This window comes from Ovis aries, chromosome 11 (genome assembly GCF_016772045.2).
Source record: "Ovis aries strain OAR_USU_Benz2616 breed Rambouillet chromosome 11, ARS-UI_Ramb_v3.0, whole genome shotgun sequence".
NCBI classification, from domain to species: domain Eukaryota; kingdom Metazoa; phylum Chordata; class Mammalia; order Artiodactyla; family Bovidae; genus Ovis; species Ovis aries.
The window spans coordinates 20,084,681-20,108,887 of NC_056064.1; the positions used below are offsets into that span (position 1 = coordinate 20,084,681).

Genomic DNA, 24,207 nt, shown 5'->3' on the forward strand with positions numbered 1-24,207 from the left:
AATTCTTCCGAACCCAGCCGCAGCCCTTAGCCCCGCCCCCACTCTACACTCGGGTCCGTGCGCGGCCGCCCGGGGAGCTACTCCCACCAATCTCCAATCCTCCATCCAGGATTTCAAGGTCTCTCCTTCCCTGGCGGGAGGCCGGGCTCGCTCTTTCTCTCCCCCAGCAGGCCCCTCCACGGGAGCTCAGCGAAAGAAGACGTGATCCCAGCCCCGCGATGGCCGCCACCCCAAGCACCCACTCCTACTTCTATGCGGCTCCCTGTCCCAGTGACAATACTGCCCAATATAGATGTCAACATGGAGTCGGAGGAGCGGGGAAGCGGAAGGGCGAGTGTGCAGAAATGCCAGCTCTTCCAGAATAGCATAGCAGGTAAGAACCGTAGCAAAGGACAGAGGGGTTGCTTACTGGGAACTAGGATTGATGTTCCTGTCTTGGCCTCTTAGGATGATGACACCAAGCCACAGGTGTCCTTCCTTTCGTGCCCAAATATCTGAGACACTTCCAGCCAATCTCTGGCTCTGGGTCAGATGTCAATGGGGAGCCAGGTTCTTGGTCACTCTTCACCCAAACTATTATAATAGTTAAGGTTTTTAAGCTCTTCTTATGTATGTATTGGGGCGTCCCAGGTGGCTCAAGTGGTAAAGAACCCGTCCCTGGGTTGGGAAGATCCCCTGGAGGAGAGCATGGCAATCCACTCCAGTCTTCTTGCTTGGAGAATCCTATGGACAGAGGAAGCTGGCAGGCTACAGTCCATGGGGTCGCTAAGCCTCAGACACGACTGAAGCGACTTAGCATGCCCCCATGCATGTATGTATTAGTGCTTTATCTTATTTCAAACATGAAATGAATGATGAATGTGCTCCTCCTTTACAGAGCAGGCAACTGGGAGTTTCCTGGTTGCCTAGTTAGGATTCCAGTCTTTCACTGCCGTGGCCTGGGTTCAATCTCTGGTCAGGGAACTGAGGTCCCATAAACTGCTCAGCACACATTCCCCACAAAAGAAAATAATAACAACAGAGATGAAACTAAGGCACAGAGCAGAAGTGACTTGTCTGAGTGTCCCAAGATATACAGCAAGGTTTCAAACGCAGATCCTCCTGCTTAGAGCACATCTTTTTTTTTTTTTTAAGTGGGAAAAATGTCTTATTTTTAATCCAGTTTAGTTTTTAACTGTTTTAAAATATAAAAATGTGCTGCTCATAATTTTATGTTTATATCACTAAAATAGATGTTATCAGTACGTGTCCTAAGTAAGAGCCCTGCCTCTACCTTCCTGGGCCTTCTGGTCAACTCAACAAAGCACCCAAAACTCACTTCTCACTGTGTTCCATACTCTAAAAAAATACTTCTTAGATAAGTATTTTTTAAAAGGCAGGAAGAAGGTGAAAAAAAATATTATCCAATGGTACACTTACATAGAAGCACCAAGTAGCAGGAGACATTTGGGGGGAAAGGACCAAAGGAAAAGGGCTCTTAAAGATCTCAAAGGTCACTCAGATGTCATCCAGCAAGGGCCAGGTGCATCCCTCTACGTGTGGTCCCTGAGTTCCTAGCCTGCCTCAGCCCTGCCCAGGGGCCAAGAATGGCCAGAATCACAGCAGAAGGCTCCAGTCCTAAGATGACCATATAGCCTTGCCCATTCCACATCCCTGATCCCCCACAAAGGACTCCAGATCCTAACCTGCTAATAACAGAAATTTTAATACATAAGGCATAGTGTGAGACTAGGACCATTAAGCATCCTGAAACCTAGAGGGCCCAGCAGCTGAGTAAGAGCAGCAGGGCCCTCTTACCTCCCCGCACTGGCCACCTTGGAGAGAGAGGGGCATCCGGGTTTTGACACAATGCCTGGGGGCAAGAATTGACTAGCATGGTCCCAAGTACCTCTCCAGGGATACTGCCACCGAGAGGCAGCTCTTTGGTCTGGAAAAACAGTCAGTGCAAATGTCCTGGGGTTGAGTTCTGGGGGAGTCAAGGTGGCACAGTGCCCCAGGGCAGGCAGTCTCTGGACAGTCCACTACCCATCATGGGCAACACGTGGGCTTCTTCTTGCTGGCAGTTAGGTAGAGGTTGCTGTCATCACTGTTGATGCCTGAAGAAGGGTGAGAAATAAGTGAGGCAAGGATGGAGAGTCCCTGTGCTCTCTGCCACCCCCGTCCAGGTGGGCACTCACGGACAACATCCCCTATGCGCCGGGATCCCGATTTCTCCAGCTCAGCCAGCACGTTGACCTCAAAGGTCAGCGCCGCCACACGAAAGAAGAACTCTCGGACATTTTCACCTGACACAGGGAGCAGATAGGAGCTCAGGGGTGGTTCCAGGCCAATGGGCACAGCTGGAGGTGTAGGAGTGAGAGGCAAGGCAGGCAGGAAGGCCAGAGCAGAAGGCCAGGTGCCTCTGACTCACCAGTGAGAGATGAGACTGCCCAATACTCGGCCTTCATCTCTTGGGCCACCTTGAGTGCATCTTTCTCCATCAGTAGATACTGAGCAGGAGTCTGAGGGAAAGTCAGAGTCAGACACTGGGCGTGGGGTTTCCCTCGTCAAGGTGGGAAGTCCTCCCCCCACCACTGGCACACTCACACTCAGGTCCTTCTTGGAACCCACGAGGAAGAGAAGCACACTGGAAGGGTCATTCTCCTTGAGCGCATCAGCTAGCCACTGCCTGCCATAGACAGTGGACAGCAAGGGATGAGGGAGCCAGATAGGTTCCCCCCACTTCTATGCCCAATGACGCTCCCTTTGGTCCTGGATGCACTCTTCTCCTTCCCTTCCATACTCCTGACCCGCCTCTTTTTGAACCTTCTCTTCTCAGAGCCCCCATTATAGTTCAGCATGCTTACTTACTTGGTATGCTCCAAGGAGGCCACATCATTCAGGTTGAAGACAATGATGATGGCTGGAAGAGTGGCAGAAAACGGCTGCAGGTTGTTGGGGAAGATGCTACTGGCTCATTTCCACAATCCCTCCAGCCCTAGGCTAGAGGCCAGGTGTACCCACCTACCTCACTGCACCCTGGTGCTTACCTTGAGCTCCTCGGTAGTAGGTTGATGCAATGCACTTGAACCTCTCCTGTCCAGCGGTGTCCCAGCTGGGAGGAAGGTGGGAAGAACACAGGTATGTGCCAGGCAGGGTGGTGCTGGGGGCTGAGGTGGGGAACAGGCGCTGGGAGAAGCAAGGGCGGGAAGGAGTGGGGAAAGAACTCACAGCTGCAGACTGAACGGGACACCCAACACCTCAAATCGTTCCATCTCAAAGTCCACTCCAATGGTGGCCTTGTAGTTCTTATCAAAGGTGTCTTTGCAGAACCTGAGGGGGCACCAGATGCTCTGGTCCTGAGCCCAATCTGCCTGGCTAGGCTTGGGCCCACCCCCTTCAGCTCCAGCACCCTCTTACCTATTAATGAGACAAGTCTTCCCCACTGACAGGTCACCCACCACAATGACCTTGGAGATCTTAAATCTGCTGGACACAAGAGTGGGTGGAAAGAGTGAGCTCTAGCTCCTTCACTCAGAGAAGTCCCAGTGCTCCTGGGCAGGTCCACAAAGGGAGCTGCTCCTGGGCTGAGGTTACCATAGACACCAGGCCTGAACAGATGTGCTAGGGAGGAGTGTTTCTGCTTCAGTGTCAGAGAGACTGATTTTGCATCCCAGCTCTCACTTACTAGCTGTGTGACTCAGGACAAGTTTCTTAGCTTCTCTGAGCCTCAGTTTCAACATCTGTTAAGTGGGGATTTAACACACATTTTATTGGGTTGTTGTGAAAGTTAAAATGAAATAAATGTCCTATATTCTGGACTGGTCAAGTGGCTCAGTGGCAAAGAATCTGCCTGCCAAGCAGGAGACCCAGGTTCGATCCCTGGGTAGAGAAGATCCTCTGGAGAAGGATATGGCAGCCCACTCCAGTGTTCTTGCCTGGGAAATCCCAGGGACAGAGGAACCATGGGGTCACAAAGAGTTGGATACCACCAAGCGACTAAACAACAACCCAAGAACCCCCTCCCAGTCAACACACACACACATACATTCCAACATCTCTCCCTCCCTCCCCAGGATACAACTTAAAACTGGTATTTTCCATTTAATAACAGACAATAATTATATGCAACACACTGTCTGGCACACAGTACATGCTCAATTAATGGTGGCAACTGTTAACAGTATTATCTTTTTTTTTTTTTAACCCACAATGGGACTTATCCCTCTAGGACAGCTCACTGTCATGGAGGTCAAATAGATGGAGTGTGGGAAGCTAGGCCGGTGACCACAGCCTTAAGTTGGATCCCTTCCCTGTGTCAGGAATTAAACTGCCACCTTCCTACCCCACCCCATCTCTTAGGACTTCCCACAACCCAGCTGGAAGGAAGGGGAGCACAGGGGCACGCTAAGGGGAACAACAGTGTGGCTGGCAGGGACCGAAATGGAGCCTGCAGCTCTTGGCTTTGCACCCTTGCTTTGACAGCAGGTTTCCTGGGACTCCGTTTCTTCCTTCCGGGTGTCTCTAACTCACCCCACGGTGCCTGTCCTGTGCTCCTGGCAGGCGCAGGTGACGCGGGGCTGGAAGTCTTTGTGCACGTGCAAAGCGGCCTCCTTCCTCAGGCACTGGGTGGAGTGGAAGAGAATGGGACTCACCCATTCCTGGCCCTCAGCCCGCCACCGAGCAGCCCCGGGCGGGGCGGGAGGGTGGGGGTGGGGAACGGACCACCCAGAAGCAGCTGGCCTAGCTGGGCGGCAGGGTTGGGCCTAAGCCCGGTCCGGTGCCGCCTCCTCCCGGCCCACACCCACCGCCGCCCGAAGCCCGACGTGGCCCTGGCGCCTACCTGGGGCAGCTTCGTCAGGACGCGGTCCCTCCGCACCGGCGCCAGAATGTTCATCTTGCCTGCGTACTTGCGGGGCGCCCTGAGAAGGCGCGGAGGCCTGATGCGCCCCGGCGACCCGGGCCCGTGGAGACCCGACAATCACCCGCGACCGAGGGGTCCCGACTATAACTCTGGGCCACGGAGAGCCTACGGGAGCCCGTGGCCTCCGGGACGCTACGACCACCGCGGGCCACGGGGATGAGACAATCACCGGGGGCCGGGGCGAACCCACAATCACCCGGGCCCGGGGCGTCCCTAGGACGACTCGGGGCCTGGGAGATCCCTCGGCCTCCAAGTGAGGGCGAGGAGTCCCGTCTGGGGGGACCCGAGTCCGCGCAGACCCTACAATAACTCGGGGTCGGATAGTTCCTACGATAACTCGAGGCCGTGGAGACCCGTCGACAACTCGGGGTTGAGGCGGCCCTACCATAACAGAGCAGCCGGGGGGCGCTGAGCGGCCCCGCCACACGGGGTCAGTGTGTGCAGGGACCCCACCGTGCGGCCGGGGGACTGCTGCAGAAGGGGGCGAGGGGCCCAGTCCGCCGCAGGGCCTGGCGTCCCACTCGGCTCTCCCTCCGCCAACGCTGTAACTTGATCCCCGGAAATTCCTGGAAAAGGGCCGCCCCCCGCCCCTCTCCCGGCAACTCCCGGCCTCGCTGCCCGCCCCGGCCTCCCCCTCTTCTCTTCCCCGAGTGCTGCCCCAGGTCAGGCTTCCCTGCCAGACTGACTCGCCAGGGCTCCGGGTGCGCCCTCACCCAGGTTGCAACCTGCCGAGAGCGGGATTCCCCAAGTCTCTCCCCAGCATCTCCTGTGCGGGGAGGAGCCTCCAAGGCGACCCTTACCCCGGCAAACTGGTGAAGGGGAATCGGCGATCGCTGCGCAGCATCTGCCTGCGCCAGGAACCAGCGGGAGGGGAAAGGGGGAGAGAAGGGGCCCTAGGAGAGGCGGCGCTTCCCTCGTCAACTGCAGGCCCAGGACATGACTCATAGGGTCTGCTCCCGCTCGCCCTTCTGCCCTGGGAGATGTCGATGCCAGGGTAGGAACGAGGTACCCACTGAGGAGAGAGGTGTCCGAATCTGGTGCCTATTCCTCCAAGGCTGCCGTGTAGATTGGAGGCCTGAGGGGCCGAAGATCAAGCTGCCTCCCTTGATGGAGGATAAAGGAGGTCTAGGGGACCGAGAATTTCCTCCTTTGTGGGGGGAGGGGGGGACTCTCCTTTGGCACGGGCCTCCTTCGCTCCGATCCCAATGTAATCTACCCCCACTCCCCCAGGACTTTCCCTTTTTGCATTCTGCAGGCTAGAAGAGGGGTTCAGTACAGTCGCTTAGTCGTGTCCGACTCTTTGCGACCCCATGAATCCCAGCACGCCAGGCCCCCCTGTCCATCACCAACTCCAGGAGTTCACTCAGACTCATAAGAGGGGTTAGCGCAAGGTAAATCTCACCCTCAAAGGGAATCTCTGATTCCGAGGGAGGTGGGGGAGGGCATAAAGGCGATGTGATGCGGCGGGTAAGCAGTCCCTCAAAGAAGCTAAAACCTGAGCGTTTACTAAACCTTGCCATGTGTCAGGAACTGAATTCGGGGATGCAAAGATAAGCAAGGAAAGGAAAACTATTTAAGGGGAGGGGACTGTGAATGAAATCATTCCCAAGAACAAGCGTATCCTGGAGAAATCTGAGCGCTGTTTGGAATATTGGTAGAGTCTCTTCGAAAAGATTCCCGGGAAGACGCATAAAGACTGTCACAGGTAAAGAGGGGACCACTTCCTCTGACACTTTGCTTCTGCCTGACTCGAACAACAAATCACCCTGTTATAAATAAATCCTCTCCCCTCTCTCGACCTCAATTTCCACAGATGTTGTCTGACAAAGTTGGACTGGACAAATCTTGCTCTAACATTGTAGAATTTTGCTTCACTCTGAGTCTATCTAACTACAGTATTAATTCCAGTTTGCAGTGGAATTGCAATCCTTCATCCTCGGTGGCGCTAGTGGTAAAGAACCCGCCTGACAATGCAGGCAAACGTAAGATCCTTGGGTCGGGAAGATCTCCTGGAGGAGGGCATGGCAACCCATTCCAGAAAATGGGTTGGAGAATCCCGTGAACAGAGGAGCCTGACGGGCTACAGTCCATGGGGTCGCCAAGAGTCGGACACGACTGAAGCGACTTAATCGCTTCAGGCACACAAGCACACAATCCTCCTCCCTAAAGTTGCTCAAGATGCGAAGCGCTCAGATCCGCGCAGCCGCAGGTTATACCACTGAAAACAAACGCGTGTCTCCAAAAGACTACAACCCCCAAGAAGCTTTAAGGTCTGACAAGCGGCGGGGTGTCAGTAGCTTAATCTCTCTCGCGAGGAAATAAAAATCTAACTACCATTCCCGGCGGGCGCAGCGCTGCAGATTGTCCAATCAGCTTTAAGTAGAAAGTATCGCGAGTCTTCGGTGAGAGTTGGCGCTATAAGCCCGTGGTAACAAGTCTCGGAAACCCTTTTCATGAAGATGGCGCCGAAGGCAAAGAAGGAAGGTGTGTGCTGGGGCTGGGGATCAACAGCTGACTGGCCGAGGGTCCCCGCAGAGTGAATGAACTGGGAGGACGATAGCTGGGCTAACCCTTGCGGTGTCTGCTCCGGAGCAGCTTTTCGCGTTTCGGCAATGCTAAGGAGCGCGTACGCCTCGCCGCATGGTTTGGGCTCTAGTGAAGGGGGTTGGGGAGGCAAGCCTGGCCTGTACCGCCTGCCACAGACAGCCGGGTCTCGGCTCTGGGAAGCTCCATGTTTCCTATACCTGTAAGGAATCAATACTCTCAACTGTTTGACCCCACGTTAAATGGGTAGCTGTGCGATGGTATGTATAAAATTACTAGTTCCCATTCTAGCAAGTGCCAACTGTACGTTCATTGCTAGTTTCTTCCTCATCTTATCCCAAGTTCGTCCTAGAGTCGTGCATATGATGGAAAAAATTTTAATCTCCTGAGACTTGTGATGTCTTCAAAGGAACCACTGATGCACGTGTGGCCTGGGACGCCCACTACCGGTCTTGAGGCCGGAAGTGATTTCTAAATCCTTCACCTTCGTTTTCTTTCCTTTCCTCAGCCCCTGCCCCTCCTAAAGCTGAAGCCAAAGCAAAAGCTTTGAAGGCCAAGAAAGCAGTGTTGAAAGGTGTCCACAGCCACAAGAAAAAGAAGATCCGGACGTCACCCACCTTCCGGCGGCCCAAAACGCTGCGGCTCAGGAGGCAGCCCAAATATCCTCGGAAGAGCGCCCCTAGGAGAAACAAGTCAGTACTGCCCCTTGTCGTGAAAAGATGTTTGGGTATCCTCCATTGGTAATTGGGTAATTTACCAAACCTAGAGTATGGGTTCTCAAAATCATGTTGGTACCTCGTGTGCTTGTCTAACGGGAGGATGAGATTAACGCTATATTTAAAACAACCCAGAGTCATTGTCAAAGTTAGTCAACTGTTAGATTGTTTCATATGTGGTTTACTTTCTGGGGAGTATGAGTTCCAGGTTTAGAATCTGTATTGGACAGTGAAGGCCTGCAGCAGTACATAGCAGCTTCTTTTCATTTATTTTCCCAAATGTTTACACTGAAGGAATGGTTAGGGGGAGTGGGCAAAAGGTTAGGGTTTGCGAGTGTTTTGGTGCCACACCAGTGGTGATGACTGACCTTAGGGAGCACAGTTGAGAGCAGAGCCATGGTACTGGTTACCACCAAAGGTAATTTAACCATTGCTTCCTACGAAAGGCTGGAGAGTGGATTGTGTCCACAGAGAAAAGGACTTTTACCCCCATTTGGACCTAGAATTTAGTGCAATGAGAGGTTGAGACCTGATCTCTATCTTCAGAAGAGGACAGTATACCCAGGCAAACAGAGCTTTGCTTCTCCAGATTTCAGAGGGAAAGCTGTGTCCTGAGGGGCTATTGTAACTTTAAGCTATAAATAAAAAGTTGCTCTCAAGAATTGATGACTTATCAGCCAGTTTTCAGTAACCGAAACAGGAAAAAACAGTCAGTTCAGCCTCATAGTGAAGCACCAACATTCTTTGGCACTCTAGCCTGGATTTCAAGATTCCACAGTCTTAACTTTGCTCTTGGGTTTGCTTTTCTAACGTCTTAAGTCTCAAGTTTCTTTTAGAAATTTGCTCCTCAGGAATGTTGAAGTCAGGTAAAGAATGAAGATTGTTTAATCTCTTAAAAGGGTGAAAGCCCTTGAAATGTCACTAAGCCAGGGCTCCAGGCCCCCACGTTTCAGGGTGCATGTGATGACACTGTGCAGCGACCAAAGTCTGACAGGAATGATTGCTATTGTCGTCTGATGCACCCAGGCCCTTTGAGCCTTGGGCTCCAAAAAAGGGCCCATCCTTTTACTGGACCCACGCCAGGTGACCCCATTTTACCTTTCTCCCAGACTTGACCACTATGCTATCATCAAATTCCCCCTCACCACCGAGTCAGCCATGAAGAAAATAGAAGACAACAACACACTGGTGTTCATTGTGGATGTCAAGGCCAACAAACACCAAATCAAACAGGCTGTGAAGAAGCTCTATGACATTGACGTGGCCAAGGTCAATACTCTGATCAGGTAGGTGAGTGGGGCCCTGTGGGATGGGGAGGGGGCCAGGGCCTCTGTCACTGAATGGCATGAAAAAGGCTGGAGAATGGATTGTGTCCACAGAGAAAAGGACTTTTACCCCCATTTGGACCTAGAATTTAGTGCAATGAGAGGTTGAGACCTGATCTCTATCTTCAAAAGAGGACAGTATACCCAGGCAAACAGAGCTTTGCTTCTCCAGATTTCAGAGGGAAAGCTGTGTCCTGAGGGGCTATTGTAACTTTAAGCTATAAATAAAAAGTTGCTCTCAAGAATTGATGACTTATCAGCCAGTTTTCAGTAACCGAAACAGGGAAAAACAGTTCAGCTGTTTTTTTTTTTGTTTTTTTTTTTTTTGATGCTGCTTTTGGGGTCTGAAGTAGGCTTCCCAGAACGTCAGCTGTCCTGTCTCTAGGACTTAGGGGTTAGTGCTCATTTTCCTGATCCCTATCTCTAGGCAAAAGCAGGCCCTAGAGTAAGGTACAGTTAATGTCAGAATACCTGTGGTTTGTGGCTTAGTGGCTTCCCTGACTCCCTCTGTGCAAATGATAAGAGAAAAAAAATCACTATTTGTGAGGGGAAAAAAAATGACACGAACAAAGGAACCACTGATGCACCAGAAGTCTGGGTGGAAGAGAGGGTATGGGGGCAGTGAAGGGCAGCAAGGATTAAGGCTTCCTTCACCACCCTAGGCCTGATGGAGAGAAGAAGGCATATGTTCGACTGGCTCCTGACTACGATGCTTTGGATGTTGCCAACAAAGTAAGCTTCCTTTGCTACAAACTCCTTAACACTCTCCCTTCCTGGGTGCAAATGATGTGTCTGTTAGTGACCAAAGCCTGACTTAAGTCATTAGTCTTAACTGACTGACTGCACCTCTGTCTTTTAAAAATACTGTGACGTTCCTCCTTAATCTTCACACTTCCGCTCCCAGTAACAAAGTACCCTTTTGTTTTTCAGATTGGGATCATCTAAACTGAGTCCAGCTGGCTAATTTCAAATATAAAAGTTTTCACTATATATATGCTTCTTGTCTTTATGTTGATTTTTGGGTGAGGGGCCATACTGTGGTACGTGCACGCTTAAGTAACCAGGCTGGGTTGGGTAAGACTCTTGGTCTACCTACCCTGTTGGAACACTCAGCCATATCACTTCACCATACTTGCAGCAGAGGTTTATGACGCAGATTACAGTTGGTTGTCCTAGGATAACTACAACTTGACCTCCATCCTGGAGGTAAAAGGCCAAGCAGGAAGCTTTACAAGAATGCCTGCCTTTGTCTGGAAGAGGCTTGGTATGAGACCAGTATCCGGAGGTTCCGTTGGCATCCATGTCAGGGCTGTGTGGCTTGGCTGGTTTTGCAGTAGCACCTTTCCCCATACCCATCTACTGCATCCAGCCTGCTTCCCTCACCCCTTGCCCAAGAAAGGACAAGGACTTCAGAGGCATTCTTTCATTATTGTTTTAAATAGTAGGAGCAGGCTTGGTGGAGAGGCTGGCCCCCACAGAACATCTCAGGCAAGGGGCTAAGCCTCTTCTCCATTCCTGTGAAGCTGTTCTTGGTTTTTGCTGTCCTTGCCACAAATCCCTAACTGCTTTTTCACTCAGTCAAGAACTTGTCTTTGTGTTGGTGGCTGGGGACGCGCTGGGGACAGAAGTCGGAGCGGAGGAGGCGGGAAAAGTAGACGAGGATCATGACATCCAGCATGAGCAGGATGGCCAGCAGGAAGGTTCCCAGGGTCCTCTGGCCAGCATAACCCAGGAAGAGATGGGTGAGGTAGGCCTGAGGGGCCAGGCGGAAGAGGAAGTACATGACCAAGTTGATGTATTTGTTGACCCGATAGAGGAAGAGATGCTGAGCATTATTGATCTTCATCATCATGCGTATTGTGAGGAAGATGTTGCTGACCTCCACCAGCAGCGTTAGGACACCCCCACCAACAAATCTGCTCCAAAAGATGCCTGAAAAGAAGGCACCCATAGCCTACAAGGCAAGGGAGAGAATGGGTTAGGGCCTGGATAGCACGGTTTTCTTGGAAGTTAGTGGGAATATCCAGGGTATCAGAAGAAGGGATAAGAAATCCTTTAATAGCTTCACTCTGAAACAAAGTTTACAGTGGATTCAACAGGAGTAAATCTTGATCTCTGCCCACACTCTGGCTGGAAGGCCATGATTGCTGGCTTTAAGTAGTGAACCAAGGGCTCATTCTGCTAGCCCTCAGCACTGTAGCATGTGGGGCACGGTGGGGATGGGGTTTAGAAAAGATGGTCTTTACCTTCCAGGTTCAGGTACTTTCAGGTATAGGCACCAGGCCTATACCACATCCCCAGCTTTTCACTTACCATGACATGGTGGACGAGGTATTCCCAAGAAGCTCTTGACTGATGGCTAATCACGATATCCACTGTGTCGTGGATGAAATACCCTAGCGGAGGGATGGGGGTGAGGTTGTAAAGGGTACCGAATTAGAAGTTTATCCCTGTCTCCCCACCCATTTAATGCCTTCCGGCAAGATCTACCTGCGGAGAAGCAAACAAGCAGGTAGCCAGAAAGCGACCATGCTTTCTCAATTTCCACCAGCATCTCAGGAGTCTGCCATATACTGAAAGAGGGAAGAAGGCAAGCTCTCATCATTTCAGTATCCCAAAGGTCCCACAAATCCCCCTATTACCGTAGCCAGTGCACTATTGGCTGACAGGAGAGCGAGGAGGGGCTTGGCTGAAACCCAGGTGTGTCCCGTTTCCCAGGTGAGAACACCCACTCCACCCCCACCCCCCCCCCCCACCCCCGGCCGCCTGGGGCTGCCGCCGCTCCTGGTTAGACAGCATTCCAAGCCGAGAATCAGGTGAGACTGCCTGGGCCATAGCCCGCCGGTGAGTGATGGAAAGAGGAATCCCCAGCCACCTTCACTCCCCCAGTCCTCCACTCACCACAGCAGCGCCCAGATCCCTGACACAATGGAATGCGCGAAGGAGACGAGCAGGTTGTGCCAGCGCCAGGTCCGCAGGGGGTCGGCCCGCACGTGCGCTGGCAGGGGCAGGCGGCAGAGCGCGTGCCGGACTGCCCGGAAGGTCAGCGTGGCGCCCAGGAGAAGCGGCAGGGCGGGGACCAGCACTGGGGGCATGCTGGCCCTCCCTGCCTCTGTCCGCCCTCTAGGTGGCCTCCTCCGGCTGTTTGGGAACGGGGCTCCCTCGCGAACCAGTCCACCCTGGATCCCTGTCCTGCCAGCCGCCGACTTCACACTGACGGTTTCGGCAGAGCCCTGTAGGCCCCTTCGCTCCTCCCGTCCCCTCCCCGCCGGCCTCTGCCCCCGCCCCGAGCCGCCCGCGCCCCCGCCCCGCCCCGCCCCACCCGCCTGTCCCCGCCCCTCCGGCGCCTCTGCGGCGCAGAGGGCAATAGCCCCATTTCCCCCCGGCCCCCCGGGCCCGCCAGGCTCCCGCGGACTTCGGTCAAAAGGAGCTGTCCTGGGGGCGCCGCCGCCGAGCCACCCCTCGCTGGCGCCTCCCGACGGCCGACGGAGTCCCACTTCGCTCCCTTGGCCTTTTTAACCCGCAGCCACCCTTTCCCCAGGCGTTCGGCTCTCCAGCCTGGGCACTTCCTGGGAGAACTTTCCGCCTTCAACTCTTTGGTGGGCAGAGCGGAGCGGAGCGAGACCCATCACAATCCACGTTCCTAATCCCTGGTCCCAGGGACCAGCCGGTACCCAGCTTCGGACGGTGATCTCCGCCCGGACCTTGTTCCACTGGATCACTAGGTTCTTGGGGCCCAAGACGTACACGTTTACCTGCCTCTACCTCGTCCCGCACCGAGTCGGTGCCTAGAAACTGTCGACTGACCCGTCAGGACCCCTCCTCCCAGCCGGCTCTTGGGCTCCTGGGGCCGCGCGGCACTCACAGTCCTCCCTGACAGTCCCAGCTCGCTTCTCCCCGCTCCCTTCTCCCCGCTCCCTAGAGGCTGGGGCGGGGAAGACGGCCGATTTGCCCAGGCCGCTAGAGTGACTCTGCAGCCCAGTGGACTGGTGCAGATGCAGCTCGTGACCACAAGGTGTCAGCCTATCCTCACCATGGCGCGGGATCCCCTCCCACCGCCAAAGAAAAGAGGTGATTGTTTTGGGTGGAGAGTTAGCCAGACTCCGCAAACAGAAGGGCGGTGGAGAGCTGGGGGTGGGGCGGAGGGGGCGGAGGTGCTGTGAGTGGGAAGAAATATCAGAAGCCTTGAGGCGCCAAGAGGTTTGGTTGTTTGCTCTGTTTCCCCTGCTGACTCCAAGGTTACACATTAAGCCCTCTGGGGCTCCTTGGTCAACCCAGGCCTGATCGGTTTCTAGGTGAGAGCATGGAGTGTCCCGGCTGAGCGGTTTTCCCCCTTGCGCTCCCCTTTGCTCTCAGGGCAGCTTTGTCCGCCAGCCACACCGGCCTGAGCCAGACGGGGATTTCGGGGTGGGGGGGAGGGGGCTGCGTCATGAGGGGCCCTTCTAGTGGTCATCCCGCGTGGATAAGTTTGGGCACCCTTTCAAGGAGCAGAGTAGGAGCTGAAGATAAACACCCCTTTTCTCACATTCCTCGCCTACTCAGAAATAGGGACGCTGTCCCTTAGCTCATCACCATCCTTCCTGCTTCCTTAACTGAGCTTTTATGGAGCTATGGAGCTCGTGAAGAGCTGGAGGCGCCATGGAGAGACCTGAAATTGAACACACTTCTGATCAAGACCTTAAACAATTGTACTAACCAGCCCCCTACCTCTGGGCAGAACCCTTGAACTCCTATCAGCCGAACGACTATCTTTCTCCCTCTCCCCGATTCTTTCAGGTAGCAGTCCACTTCCCTCCCATCTTCTCCCAAGGAGGTCCTCTCTAGTTGAGTGTTGAAGTCAGATTACTCTGCTGCAGCGGCAAGTGTTGTATGTGTGCTCTGGGAAATTGAGAGTGTTGACGAACGCAGAGCTCACCAGTCGGGACAGTCCGGAAACCGTCTTGCGTCCTCCCTAGGTGAATCAACTTATACAGCTCAGGGTTTCCCGGGGCCCTCCCTTGGCAAACACGAAACTAGCCTTGCACCCTGCCCACAGACCGAGAGCGCTGACTCGGTTCAGTTTTGGTAGTTGATCGTTTGCGTGCTAATGAGAATCTGCCCTGTACTTCGAAAACAGAGTGATTAGTGGGCAAAGCGGAGAAGGCAATGGTACCCCACTCCAGTACTCTTGCCTGGAAAATCACATGGACGGAGGAGCCTTGTAGGCTGCAGTCCATGGGGTCGCTGAGTTGGACATGGCTGAGCGACTTCACTTTCACTTTTCACTTTCAGGCATCGGAGAAGGAAATGGCAACCCACTCCAATGTTCTTGCCTGGAGAATCCCAGGGACGGGGGAGCCTGGTGGGCTGCCGTCTATGGGGTCGCACAGAGTCGGACAAGACTGAAGCGACTTAGCAGCAGCAGCAGCAGTGGGCAAAGACTGGGGCAGAAAGAGATCCGTCCTTTCTTCCCACCCTCTCTTGGCCTGCGCGGGGAAACCCTCCGGTCTAAGGAAGAACTGCAAGGGCAGGATGCGGCCACGTGTGTAGGCAGCGGCTGGTACAGTGCTGACCTTTGCGGGGCGTGCCAAGAAATGGCATATCGCCCTATTCTTTGGACCCTAGAAGGCCAACTGCGGATCCGGACTGCAGGAAGTGCCCAAATGAGCAGAGACAAATAACAGGCTGAACCAACACCTAGCTCCACTAGCTCCGCCCCGTAATTATCTTGAATGGCAGTGGGCGTGGTTCTAGAGAGGGCGGGTCCGCGCACGCGCTGCCTTTGGGTTTGGGGGTTCCGGAATTGTGACTCTGAGAAATGAGATGGAGAAGTACGAGCGGATCCGAGTGGTGGGCAGAGGTGCCTTCGGGTGAGCCAGGGCTCTGGGGGAGGAAAGTGCTTGGGGAGAGGGAAAATCAGCCCCCTAATTCTGACCTCAAAATCGCAGCCCGTGTAGCCCCGCCCCGAGGCGTGAGTGCCCACTCCGGGAAGCCCCTCCCGGCTTCCGGTTCTAGTCCTGGTTGGGAAACTCCGCCTCCAAGGAGGTCACGCCCCCGGCCGGCCTTCGCGGCCCCCGCAGAGTTTGTTCTTTTATCCTGACTCATTCATTCAACAAATGCTGAGCGGCTGCTATACTCGTCAGGCTTTTGGTGCTGGGTATATAGTAAAGACCCAAACAGGCGTGGTCTTGTCCCTCTTGGAGCTTACATGCTACCGGAAAAATATCCTATAAACAGAACATTGTTAAAGCAGTGATTAACAAACTGTGAGAATAGAGCACAACACGAGGGAGTGTTCATTTGGGATGGTTAAGGAAAAGTTCTCTGAGAGGTGAAATTGAAAATCAAAACTTGAGGAATGAGGATCGATACGTAGTGAAAAAAGCAAAGCTTCTCAGGCGAAGGAAACAGCTTTTGCTAACGTCCTCACGTGGGAAAGAATTCAGAGTATTCAAGGAACTGAGAAGACTAATGTCATTGGAATGTAATGGGCAAGGTAAATAATGGAATAAAATGTGATTGTCACAGAGGGCGGGAACCAGATTATGGCCTTGTGTGTGTGCGCATGCATGCTAAGTCACTTTAGTTGTGTTCCACCCTGGCGACCCCATGGACTGTGGCCCTCCAGGCTCCTCTGTTCATGGATTCTCCAGGCAAGAATACTGGAGTAGGTTGCCATGCCTTCCTTCAGGGGATCTTCCAGACCCAGGGATCCAACCCCCGAAGCTAACTCCTGCATCTCCTGAGTTGCAGGCAGATTCTTTACTGCTGAGCCACCTGGGAAGTCCCTATGGCCTTGTAGGCAGAAGTAAAGAAGTTGAATTTATTTACTTAGGGTGTCAAGGAAAAGAGATTTAAGCAAAGGAATGGTCTTGATTTGATTTGCATTTTTACAATGTCACTGACTCTGCTAGTGGAATTTAGATTTGAGGTGACAACAGTGAAAAGGACCATTTGAAGTCTAGTGTAGTATTTTAGGCAAGAAATGATGATTTGGTCAAGGATTATAGCAGAAGACAGAGAAAAATGGATGAGTTCACAATATTTTGGAGGTAGTAGAAACAGCATTTACAGATATGTTACTGTGAAATGGAAGAAAAATTCTGGCATGATTTTCGGGTGTCTGACTTTAATAACTAGTGGATGGTGTTACCATTTATTGAGACAGGAGGAACTGAGGAAGGAAAGGTTTTGAGGTCAGGGATCAAGAGTTTTGTATTTGTTACATTTTAGAATGCTTGTGGGCCATTCAGGTAGAGATACAAAACAGATAGTTGAATATGTAAGTCTGAGGCTCAGAGATGTCTGAGCTGGGGATAGACATTTGATACTTAGACAATCCTTGATTCAGCAGATACTTGTAGAGCTCTTACTAAGTGCTGGGGTGTGCACTAGGCTATGCACTGGGGCTATAGTGGTGAAGGAGAAAGAACAAAACCCTGCTTTTATGAACACTGACTACAGAGTTGGGAGAAAATAATATAATGAATGGCTCCTGCTCACTGAGTATTTTTGATGTGCCAGGCGGTGTGCTAAGTGCAGAACTTGCATTTTCTTACTTGACCCTCTCAACTACCTTGTGAGATCGACCCTATTTTTTCCAGAACCTGATGTCACATAATTTAAGACCAGATAACTTGTAAGAGGAGGAGCCAAGATTTGAACCCAGGCAGTTAACTCCAGAGTCTGTGGGGACTTACTGAGACCAAGACTAACTTTACCTCATTGAGACTATGGTGAAACCGAGTCCCAGATAAGTTAAAAGACTTGCCAAAGGTCTCGCACAGTTTGTGGTCTGTTCTCCCTACTCCTCACTCGTGTTCTGTGCACTTACTTAGATGACTTCTTAGTGTAGGTGCTGATTCCCCCATCCTAAGAAACATCCCGTCGCCAGCCTGACCTGCTTGATATGTGGCTGGAGACTCAGTCCCTACTCCTGTACTCCGTGTCCTCAGGATTGTTCATCTGTGCTTGCGCAAAGCTGACCAGAAGCTGGTGATCATCAAGCAGATCCCCGTGGAGCAGATGACCAAGGAGGAGCGGCAGGCAGCCCAGAACGAATGCCAGGTGCTCAAGCTGCTCAACCATCCCAACGTCATTGAGTACTACGAGAACTTCCTGGAGGACAAGGCCCTCATGATCGCCATGGAGTACGCACCAGGTGGGACAGCCTTCTTGCATTGGCCTGAGGGCCTCTCGCCACTGGGACAACCCCGCTTCCCTCTCTGGAGTGGGCGTGGCTGAGGGTCCAAGGTATATAGAGTTCTGACCCCAGGGGTGTGACACCGGCAGACCTTCTTTGCCCTGTCTGAGCCTTTAGTTTCATAAAAGGAAAGACTCAAGCACAGAGAAGCCTAGGTCTTGATGAGTTCCCTGTGGCTGCAGGCGGCACCCTGGCCGAGTTCATCCAGAAGCGCTGTAACTCTCTGCTGGAGGAGGAGACCATCCTGCACTTCTTTGTGCAGATCCTGCTGGCACTGCATCACGTCCACAGCCACCTCATCCTGCACCGGGACCTTAAAACCCAAAACATCCTTCTCGATAAACACCGCATGGTCGTCAAGATCGGCGACTTTGGCATCTCCAAGATCCTTAGCAGCAAGAGCAAGGCCTACACGGTGCCTGGTGCAGAGGGACCCTCAAGGGTGCTGGGGGTTTTGGGGGGCCAGATCTACTTGGCATCTCTGTCTCCATCCCTGCATCCCCAAGATCTTGGCCCCTGGGTCCCTGGCTGGGTGGTCCCGCAGGAGGAAACACTTTGGCCTGCTTTGGAGGGACGCTGTCTCTAAGTGGTCTTTGGGGCTGGATCCTTGGTCCTCCCACCCCAGCTGTAATAGCAGCCCCCTCCTGCAGGTGGTGGGTACTCCCTGCTACATTTCCCCTGAACTGTGTGAGGGCAAGCCCTACAACCAGAAGAGTGACATCTGGGCCCTGGGCTGTGTCCTCTATGAGCTGGCCAGCCTCAAGAGGGCCTTCGAGGCTGCGGTGAGTAAGTCCCCTGAAGGGGAACAGCTGGGAAATCCCTCCCTCTGTCTCCTGAAGTCCGTGGCCCCAAGCACCATTATGTCTCTCTCTCCAGGCTGGTAGACTACCCCAGGCTTGGGCTGTACCTCCCCTCACACTGTGGGTTCCTGAGGGTAGGGCGTGTGTCCTCCCTTAAACTGGAGACTCCTGGGGGTAGGACTCTCCCATCAGATTAGGGAATCTCCTAAGGGCAGGACTTGAGTTTTCCCCAACAGGCAGCCAGTGGACAGGGCTGCAGCTCCCCATCAGAGGTTCTTGAAAGCCGGGTTTGGTTCCCCTATCCTCCTAGGAGTCCCCTTACCACACCCAAGGCTTCCAAGTGAGTGCAGGGCTGTGACCACCCCACCAGGCTAGGGGCTGGAGCTGGGGGTGCTGCTGATTTAAGAGCCTGGCTGAGGCTCCCTTGCCTTCACAGAACCTGCCAGCGCTGGTACTGAAGATCATGAGCGGTACCTTCGCGCCCATCTCTGACCGGTACAGCCCGGAGCTGCGCCAGCTGGTTCTGAGTCTGCTCAGCCTGGAGCCCGCCCAGCGGCCGCCGCTCAGCCACATCATGGCGCAGCCCCTCTGCATCCGGGCGCTCCTCAACCTGCACACGGACCTGGGCAGTGTCCGCATGCGGAGGCCGGTGCCGCGAGGGGCGCGGGAGGGGGCCCTGGGAAGCAAGGGTTGGGGGGCACCCAGGGGAGGTCTGGGGCAGAGGGGTGCTCTGGGCCAGTCCTCTCTGCCTTAGTCTGGGATCGTCAGGGAGGGTCCTTGTCCTAATGCCCACCGGATCTGTCCCACAGGGCAGAAAAGCCCTTGGCCACTGGGCCTCCCATGACCCCGGGCAGTACAGGAAGCAGGACCACCAGCGCCCGGTGCAGAGGTAAGTCGGGCGGGCGGGGCGCCCGCCGGCGTCCCTGCTGCGTTCGCACCTATGTAACGGGCCTGATGAGCTGTCCCCGCAGGCGTCCCCCGGGGACCTGCACGGCCAGCCATCCCGCCACCGCTGTCGTCGGTGTACACGTGGGGCGGTGGGCTCAGCGCGCCACTCCGGCTGCCCATGCTCAACACGGAGGTGGTCCAAGTGGCAGCCGGGCGCACGCAGAAGGCCGGCGTCACTCGCTCCGGGCGCCTCATCCTTTGGGAGGTGAGCAGCCGACAGGGGTAGGTCAGAACCGAAGGGGCGCGGGGTCCCGAGCTGAGCTCTCAGGCCCCGCCCTCGCCCTCTCCCGTCCCCTCGCAGGCCCCGCCCCTCGGCGCAGGAGGTGGCGCCCTCCTGCCGGGGGCGGTGGAGCAGCAACAGCCCCAGTTCGTCTCCCGTTTCCTGGAGGGTCAGTCGGGTGTGACTATCAAGCATGTGGCCTGCGGGGACCTCTTCACCGCCTGCCTGACTGGTGAGCTGGTCAGAGCCCTCCCCTGTGGGGACTAGGCTTTAAGAAGCCCCCCAGAGCAATTTCCATCAATTGCCTGTCATTTGCTAATCACGCTTTTATCTTGCAGGAGGTGCTTTACTTACAGATCTCTCTTAACCTTCCTAGCGGACCTGGCAAGGCAGTTAGATTCCCATTTGACAGATCTGGAAACTAAGGCTCAGAAGCTGTCACTTGTCCAGAGTCACACACTTGGGGAAGAAAGAACCCTGTCCTTGATTCCCCTCACCCAGTTCTTCCAGCCCTAGCTGCCAACTAACTTTTTCTCATTCCTCTAATCCAAGGTTGCATTGGTCTGTCTGGAAGAACAGCTTAAACTGTCTCCTTTCCCTTTCCTCACTGCCCCCTTCCCCAGACCGAGGCATCATCATGACCTTTGGCAGTGGTAGCAACGGGTGCCTAGGCCATGGCGGCCTCAATGACATCAGCCAGGTGGGTTCTGCCTGCACCCTGGGGAGGAGGAAGTGGGGAGATGGCAAGGAGCCCACATCTGAGAGCTGATGCCCAGGTTGGGGGCAGGGGAATCCCCAGCAACCACGGTCCCAGTAGCTTCCAGGCTGCACCTGTTCTGGGCAACGTCTGGGGAAGTACAGAAAGACCAGGCTTCCCCAGTGGGTGCAGTACATGTGGGGGGTAGTTAAAGAAACAGCCACCTCATGAGAACCTGCAACTTCCAACTTCATCCTTACAGGAAATGCCGAGGCCTGGTGGCTAACCAGGCCCCTTGCCCAGTCTGCCTTTGCTTCCTCTCTCTCTCTCTAGCCCACCATCGTGGAGGCCCTGCTGGGCTATGAAATGGTGCAGGTGGCTTGTGGGGCCTCTCATGTGCTGGCCTTGTCCACTGAGCGAGAACTATTTGCTTGGGGCCGTGGAGATGGTGGTAAGCTTTCACTCTGTTCCAGCCTTTGGAACCCCTCAGCCGTGGTTTCATAGCCATGAACCCCCTTCATAGCCATCTTCTATCCATGGCCTGTTCTCTTGCCCTTCTTTTCTCTCCGATTCATTTGTTCACTCTACAAATCTTCATTGTGCACCCACTATGCGCCCACCTTGTCTGGAGTGCTGGACAAGATGAATAAGATGTCGATTCCTTTGAGTGCTCATGATGTCATGAGAAAGAGTTCATTTCTCCAGCCACATTTGTTGTGGTCCTCTCTGGGTCAGACATCAGGCTGGGCATTGAAACTAGAGACAGATGGGGTCCCTGTCCTCCTAGGGGACTCCGTCTAAGTGGAGGAGGAATCATAAAGGATATATCTCCAGCATGATAGAGGATAGACAGCTGCAGGGCTCCCCCAAAAGTCCAGAGGTGTGGGAACCCAAGGAATGGCAAGAGGCTCCACTTGGAGAAGACAGATTTGGCATCTGAAGAGGGCCTTAAAGGAGGAATAGGATTTTGACCCACAGAGGGGCCAAGGATAGGCATTTCAGTCTGGGGAACAGCCTTCATTCATGCTGTCACCTCCTCTCCATGGGTCCTCTTTATCATCAATCCTAAAGCTCAGACAAGCCCAGTCCTGGTTTCTCCCTATAGGTCGGCTGGGACTAGGCACCAGGGAGTCCCACAGCTGCCCCCAGCAGGTACCCATGCCCCCAGGACAGGAAGCCCAGAGGGCTATATGTGGCATTGACTCCTCCATGATCCTCACGGTGCCTGGCCGAGCCCTGGCCTGTGGGAGCAACAGGTAAGCAGGAGCAGCAGGTAATTAGGTACATTACGATGGCTAGCCTCCCCCCACGTCCCCCACCCCTCCTTAGCTGCCAGGGTTCCATCTGTCACTGCCTACCTCCCACCAAGGATTAGAAGTGAGGAGGGCTTGGGTTCAATCCAGGGTGGGACCTGATCAACCCAACCTGCTATGAGTTCAACCCAGAGAGGGGCCTGTGCCCTGGTGCACCAGCTCCTGCCCAGATAGGTGAGGGGGAGGACAGTCTATATTAAATAAAGTGTGTCAGTTGAACTGGCTCCTGGCTCTGTCCTCAGGTTCAACAAGCTGGGCCTGGACCACCTCTCCCTAGGGGAGGAGCCTGCCCCACACCAGCAAGTGGAGGAGGCCCTGAACTTCACTCCATTAGGTTCTGCACCCCTGGACCGGGAGCCCCTGCTGAGTGTGGACTTGGGCACTGCTCATTCAGCTGCTGTAACTGGTAAGCAGGACCTGGACACAGGAGGCCAAAGGCGGACTATCTTGGCTTCCTTGGGCCCTTTTCTTCCTTACCTCTCTCTTCCCCTACAGCCTCTGGTGACTGCTACACTTTCGGCAGCAATCAGCATGGGCAGTTGGGTACCAATGCTCGCCGGGTCAGCCGGGCACCCTGTCAAGTCCAGGGCCTCCAGGGCATCAAGATAGCGATGGTGGCCTGTGGGGATGCCTTCACTGTCGCCATTGGGGCAGGTGATCAATGGACATTATGGGGACAGATGAAGGTGTGGGCAGACCCTTGGGCAGTGGGGGGTTATGCTCAGGGCTGCTGAACTCAGCAACCCCATGTGGGGGCCGGTAGGGCAATCTAGGAGGCTAGCTGCTTGCTAAACTCTGTCTTTGTCCCATTGCTTTCCTTGGGATTCTCTTTGGCAGAAGGTGAAGTGTACTCCTGGGGCAAAGGGGCCCGAGGTCGCCTGGGAAGGAGAGATGAGGACGCTGCACTCCCTAGGCCGGTGCAGCTGGATGAGACGCACCCCTACACGGTGACCTCTGTGTCCTGTTGCCATGGCAACACTCTCCTGGCTATCCGCCGTGAGTTATAACTTCACCTTCACCCACACAAGGGTTAACCCAGCTGGCTCCTGCCCATACTCGCATCCCCAGCAGTCACACCCCAAATTGCTAAAAGCATCTTCAGCTCCCAGATAAATGAAAGCAGAAGCTTCAGGGCCAAAGTGAGCTCCCAGGGTGGGCAAGGGTAGGCACTTCTTGGGCCTCACTGAAGGGCTGCCCCCTTTGCTCCCTGGGGATCAGACGCATTCTTTCTCCTCCAGCCCTCGAGTCCAGTTTCCGTTTGAACCTCTGTTTCTGGGCCTGGCAGGGTCCAGAGTCAAGGGCCCTGTGTGGGAGAGAGTGGCGGGAGCTGAGGCTTGCTGGAGGCACCGCTCTCTGGGAGGCTGCAGGGATTTCTCTTTTGTACTCCCCAGCGGTCACGGATGAGCCAGTTCCCCCTTGACACACCTGGATACACTGCTGTGCTACCCTGATATTGCTTCTCCTGTGAATGGTCTTGAAAAGTGCAGGAGCCACACTGGATTGTATCATCAATGGGGTATAAGGGCCAGTAAAACCCCTGCTCTGCTTTTGGCTCTGGATATGGGCTTCCCTGGTGGCTCGGTTCGATCCCTGGGTCGGGGAGGTCTCCTGGAGTAGGAAATAGCAACCCACTCCAGTATTCTTGCCAGGAAAATCCCCTGGACAGAGGAGCCTGGCAAGCTCCTACAGTCCATGGGGTCACAAAGAATTGGGACTCGACTTAGCAACTGGACAACAAGATACGTAAAACTCAATCCACCCAATTCCCCCAACATCCTAGTTTCCCCTCTCCACCCCTTCTTATCTTAAGTTAATATCCCCAGGGTTCAGCCTGGCTAAAGTTGGAGGCCAGAGTAACTTTTGGAAGCAAGGTGGTCTCCCGAGCCTCTTCAGAAAAAGGCTGGAGGTGGCTGTGTGGCTCCACCCAGATCCTGCCCCTTCCCCCTAGTTAGAAAATAAGTCCCTGGTGTCTGCTGGGAGAGCAGCGCGGTGCTTTGGAGTAGGGCAAGCTGGGGCCTGCCTGGACTGGCCATTCCAGCGACCTAGCCCCTGCATAGCCCTGGGCAGGGAGGTCCCAGGAATGCTGCCTCCCGCCCCCACTCCTATATCCAGAGGCAGGGGGTTACATAATTTTTGAGTGCCTCCCTTCCCCTGCCGGAGTGCATGGGCTGCAGTACACTCAGAAGGTGGCCTGTCACTCCATGCCATTCCCCCAAAGCAGGTTGGGAGAAGGGGTAGCTGGCTGGACCAGACTAGTTTCCCAGATGACTGGGAGGTAGCGCCAATTAAAAAAAAAAAAAAAAAAAAGCTGCCTGCCTAGAGTGTGGTCTCTTCAGGGGTGGGGGCGGCCACCCCAGGGCTGGGCTGGGCTAGGCTTGATCTGGGCAGCAGAGCCGCGGTCCAGGGAGGAATGTGGGCGCAGCCTGAGGCTGGGGCCGAGGTTCCTCGGGGCCGAGGTTCCTCTGGCCCGGGGCCCAGCCCGGCCTCCCTGCCTAGCTGGACTCCCCGGATCTGGTTGCTATGCTTCAGCTGCCTAGCACCTGGAGGCTGGAGCCCCGG

At 54.4% G+C, this 24,207-nt stretch overlaps 4 protein-coding genes, 1 long non-coding RNA gene and 4 other non-coding genes across 13 annotated transcripts; 7 read left to right on the top strand and 2 right to left on the bottom strand.

The window, feature by feature from the left end:
- The first annotated feature begins 45 nt into the window (after positions 1 to 45).
- LOC132657400 (uncharacterized) lies at positions 46 to 4,703 on the top strand. Its single transcript, XR_009595511.1, has 2 exons — positions 46 to 373; positions 631 to 4,703. It is a non-coding gene; the product is annotated as an uncharacterized LOC132657400 (long non-coding RNA).
- RAB34 (RAB34, member RAS oncogene family) lies at positions 1,687 to 9,320 on the bottom strand. Its single transcript, XM_027975230.3, is given in 12 exon segments — positions 1,687 to 2,096; positions 2,178 to 2,285; positions 2,411 to 2,501; positions 2,587 to 2,668; positions 2,851 to 2,902; positions 3,030 to 3,094; positions 3,211 to 3,312; positions 3,400 to 3,465; positions 4,513 to 4,604; positions 4,823 to 4,901; positions 5,704 to 5,773; positions 5,776 to 9,320. Coding segments are annotated over 12 exon segments (948 nt in total). The 5' UTR covers positions 5,849 to 9,320; the 3' UTR covers positions 1,687 to 2,028.
- On the top strand, positions 7,351 to 10,482 carry RPL23A (ribosomal protein L23a). 2 transcript variants are annotated; one of them, NM_001177677.1, is given in 5 exon segments: positions 7,363 to 7,387; positions 7,956 to 8,139; positions 9,273 to 9,449; positions 10,151 to 10,220; positions 10,419 to 10,433. In NM_001177677.1, coding segments are annotated over 5 exon segments (471 nt in total).
- On the top strand, positions 7,804 to 7,871 carry LOC114117050 (small nucleolar RNA SNORD42). The gene has a single exon (XR_003590845.1). It is a non-coding gene; the product is annotated as a small nucleolar RNA SNORD42 (small nucleolar RNA).
- On the top strand, positions 9,117 to 9,186 carry LOC114117062 (small nucleolar RNA Z17). The gene has a single exon (XR_003590854.1). It is a non-coding gene; the product is annotated as a small nucleolar RNA Z17 (small nucleolar RNA).
- Positions 9,998 to 10,075, top strand: LOC114117051 (small nucleolar RNA SNORD42). The gene has a single exon (XR_003590846.1). It is a non-coding gene; the product is annotated as a small nucleolar RNA SNORD42 (small nucleolar RNA).
- Positions 10,265 to 10,335, top strand: LOC114117061 (small nucleolar RNA Z17). The gene has a single exon (XR_003590853.1). It is a non-coding gene; the product is annotated as a small nucleolar RNA Z17 (small nucleolar RNA).
- Positions 10,483 to 10,896: 414 nt separating the features above from the next.
- Positions 10,897 to 12,706, bottom strand: TLCD1 (TLC domain containing 1). Its single transcript, XM_027975229.2, has 4 exons — positions 12,390 to 12,706; positions 11,979 to 12,061; positions 11,802 to 11,884; positions 10,897 to 11,442 (listed from the first exon to the last, which is right to left on the bottom strand). The coding sequence occupies exons 1-4, from the start codon at positions 12,581 to 12,583 to the stop codon at positions 11,059 to 11,061; spliced, it is 744 nt and encodes a 247-aa protein (XP_027831030.1). The 5' UTR covers positions 12,584 to 12,706; the 3' UTR covers positions 10,897 to 11,058.
- Positions 12,707 to 12,846: 140 nt separating this feature from the next.
- Positions 12,847 to 23,207, top strand: NEK8 (NIMA related kinase 8). 4 transcript variants are annotated; one of them, XM_027975227.3, is made up of 16 exons: positions 12,847 to 13,559; positions 14,265 to 14,443; positions 17,423 to 17,628; positions 17,853 to 18,085; positions 18,321 to 18,452; positions 18,907 to 19,115; positions 19,280 to 19,359; positions 19,442 to 19,623; positions 19,720 to 19,870; positions 20,262 to 20,338; positions 20,669 to 20,786; positions 21,441 to 21,591; positions 21,891 to 22,054; positions 22,144 to 22,302; positions 22,486 to 22,644; positions 23,040 to 23,207. In XM_027975227.3, exons 3-16 carry the CDS (start codon positions 17,493 to 17,495, stop codon positions 23,066 to 23,068), a joined length of 1,980 nt encoding a protein of 659 aa, XP_027831028.1. In that variant the 5' UTR covers positions 12,847 to 13,559; positions 14,265 to 14,443; positions 17,423 to 17,492; the 3' UTR covers positions 23,069 to 23,207. The 4 variants fall into 4 exon arrangements, with proteins under 4 accessions (XP_027831028.1, XP_042112507.1, XP_027831027.1 ...); XM_042256573.2 differs by lacking the exons at positions 12,847 to 13,559; positions 14,265 to 14,443 and adding an exon at positions 15,252 to 15,963; XM_027975226.3 differs by lacking the exons at positions 12,847 to 13,559; positions 14,265 to 14,443 and adding an exon at positions 15,252 to 15,337.
- The last annotated feature ends 1,000 nt before the right edge of the window (positions 23,208 to 24,207 follow it).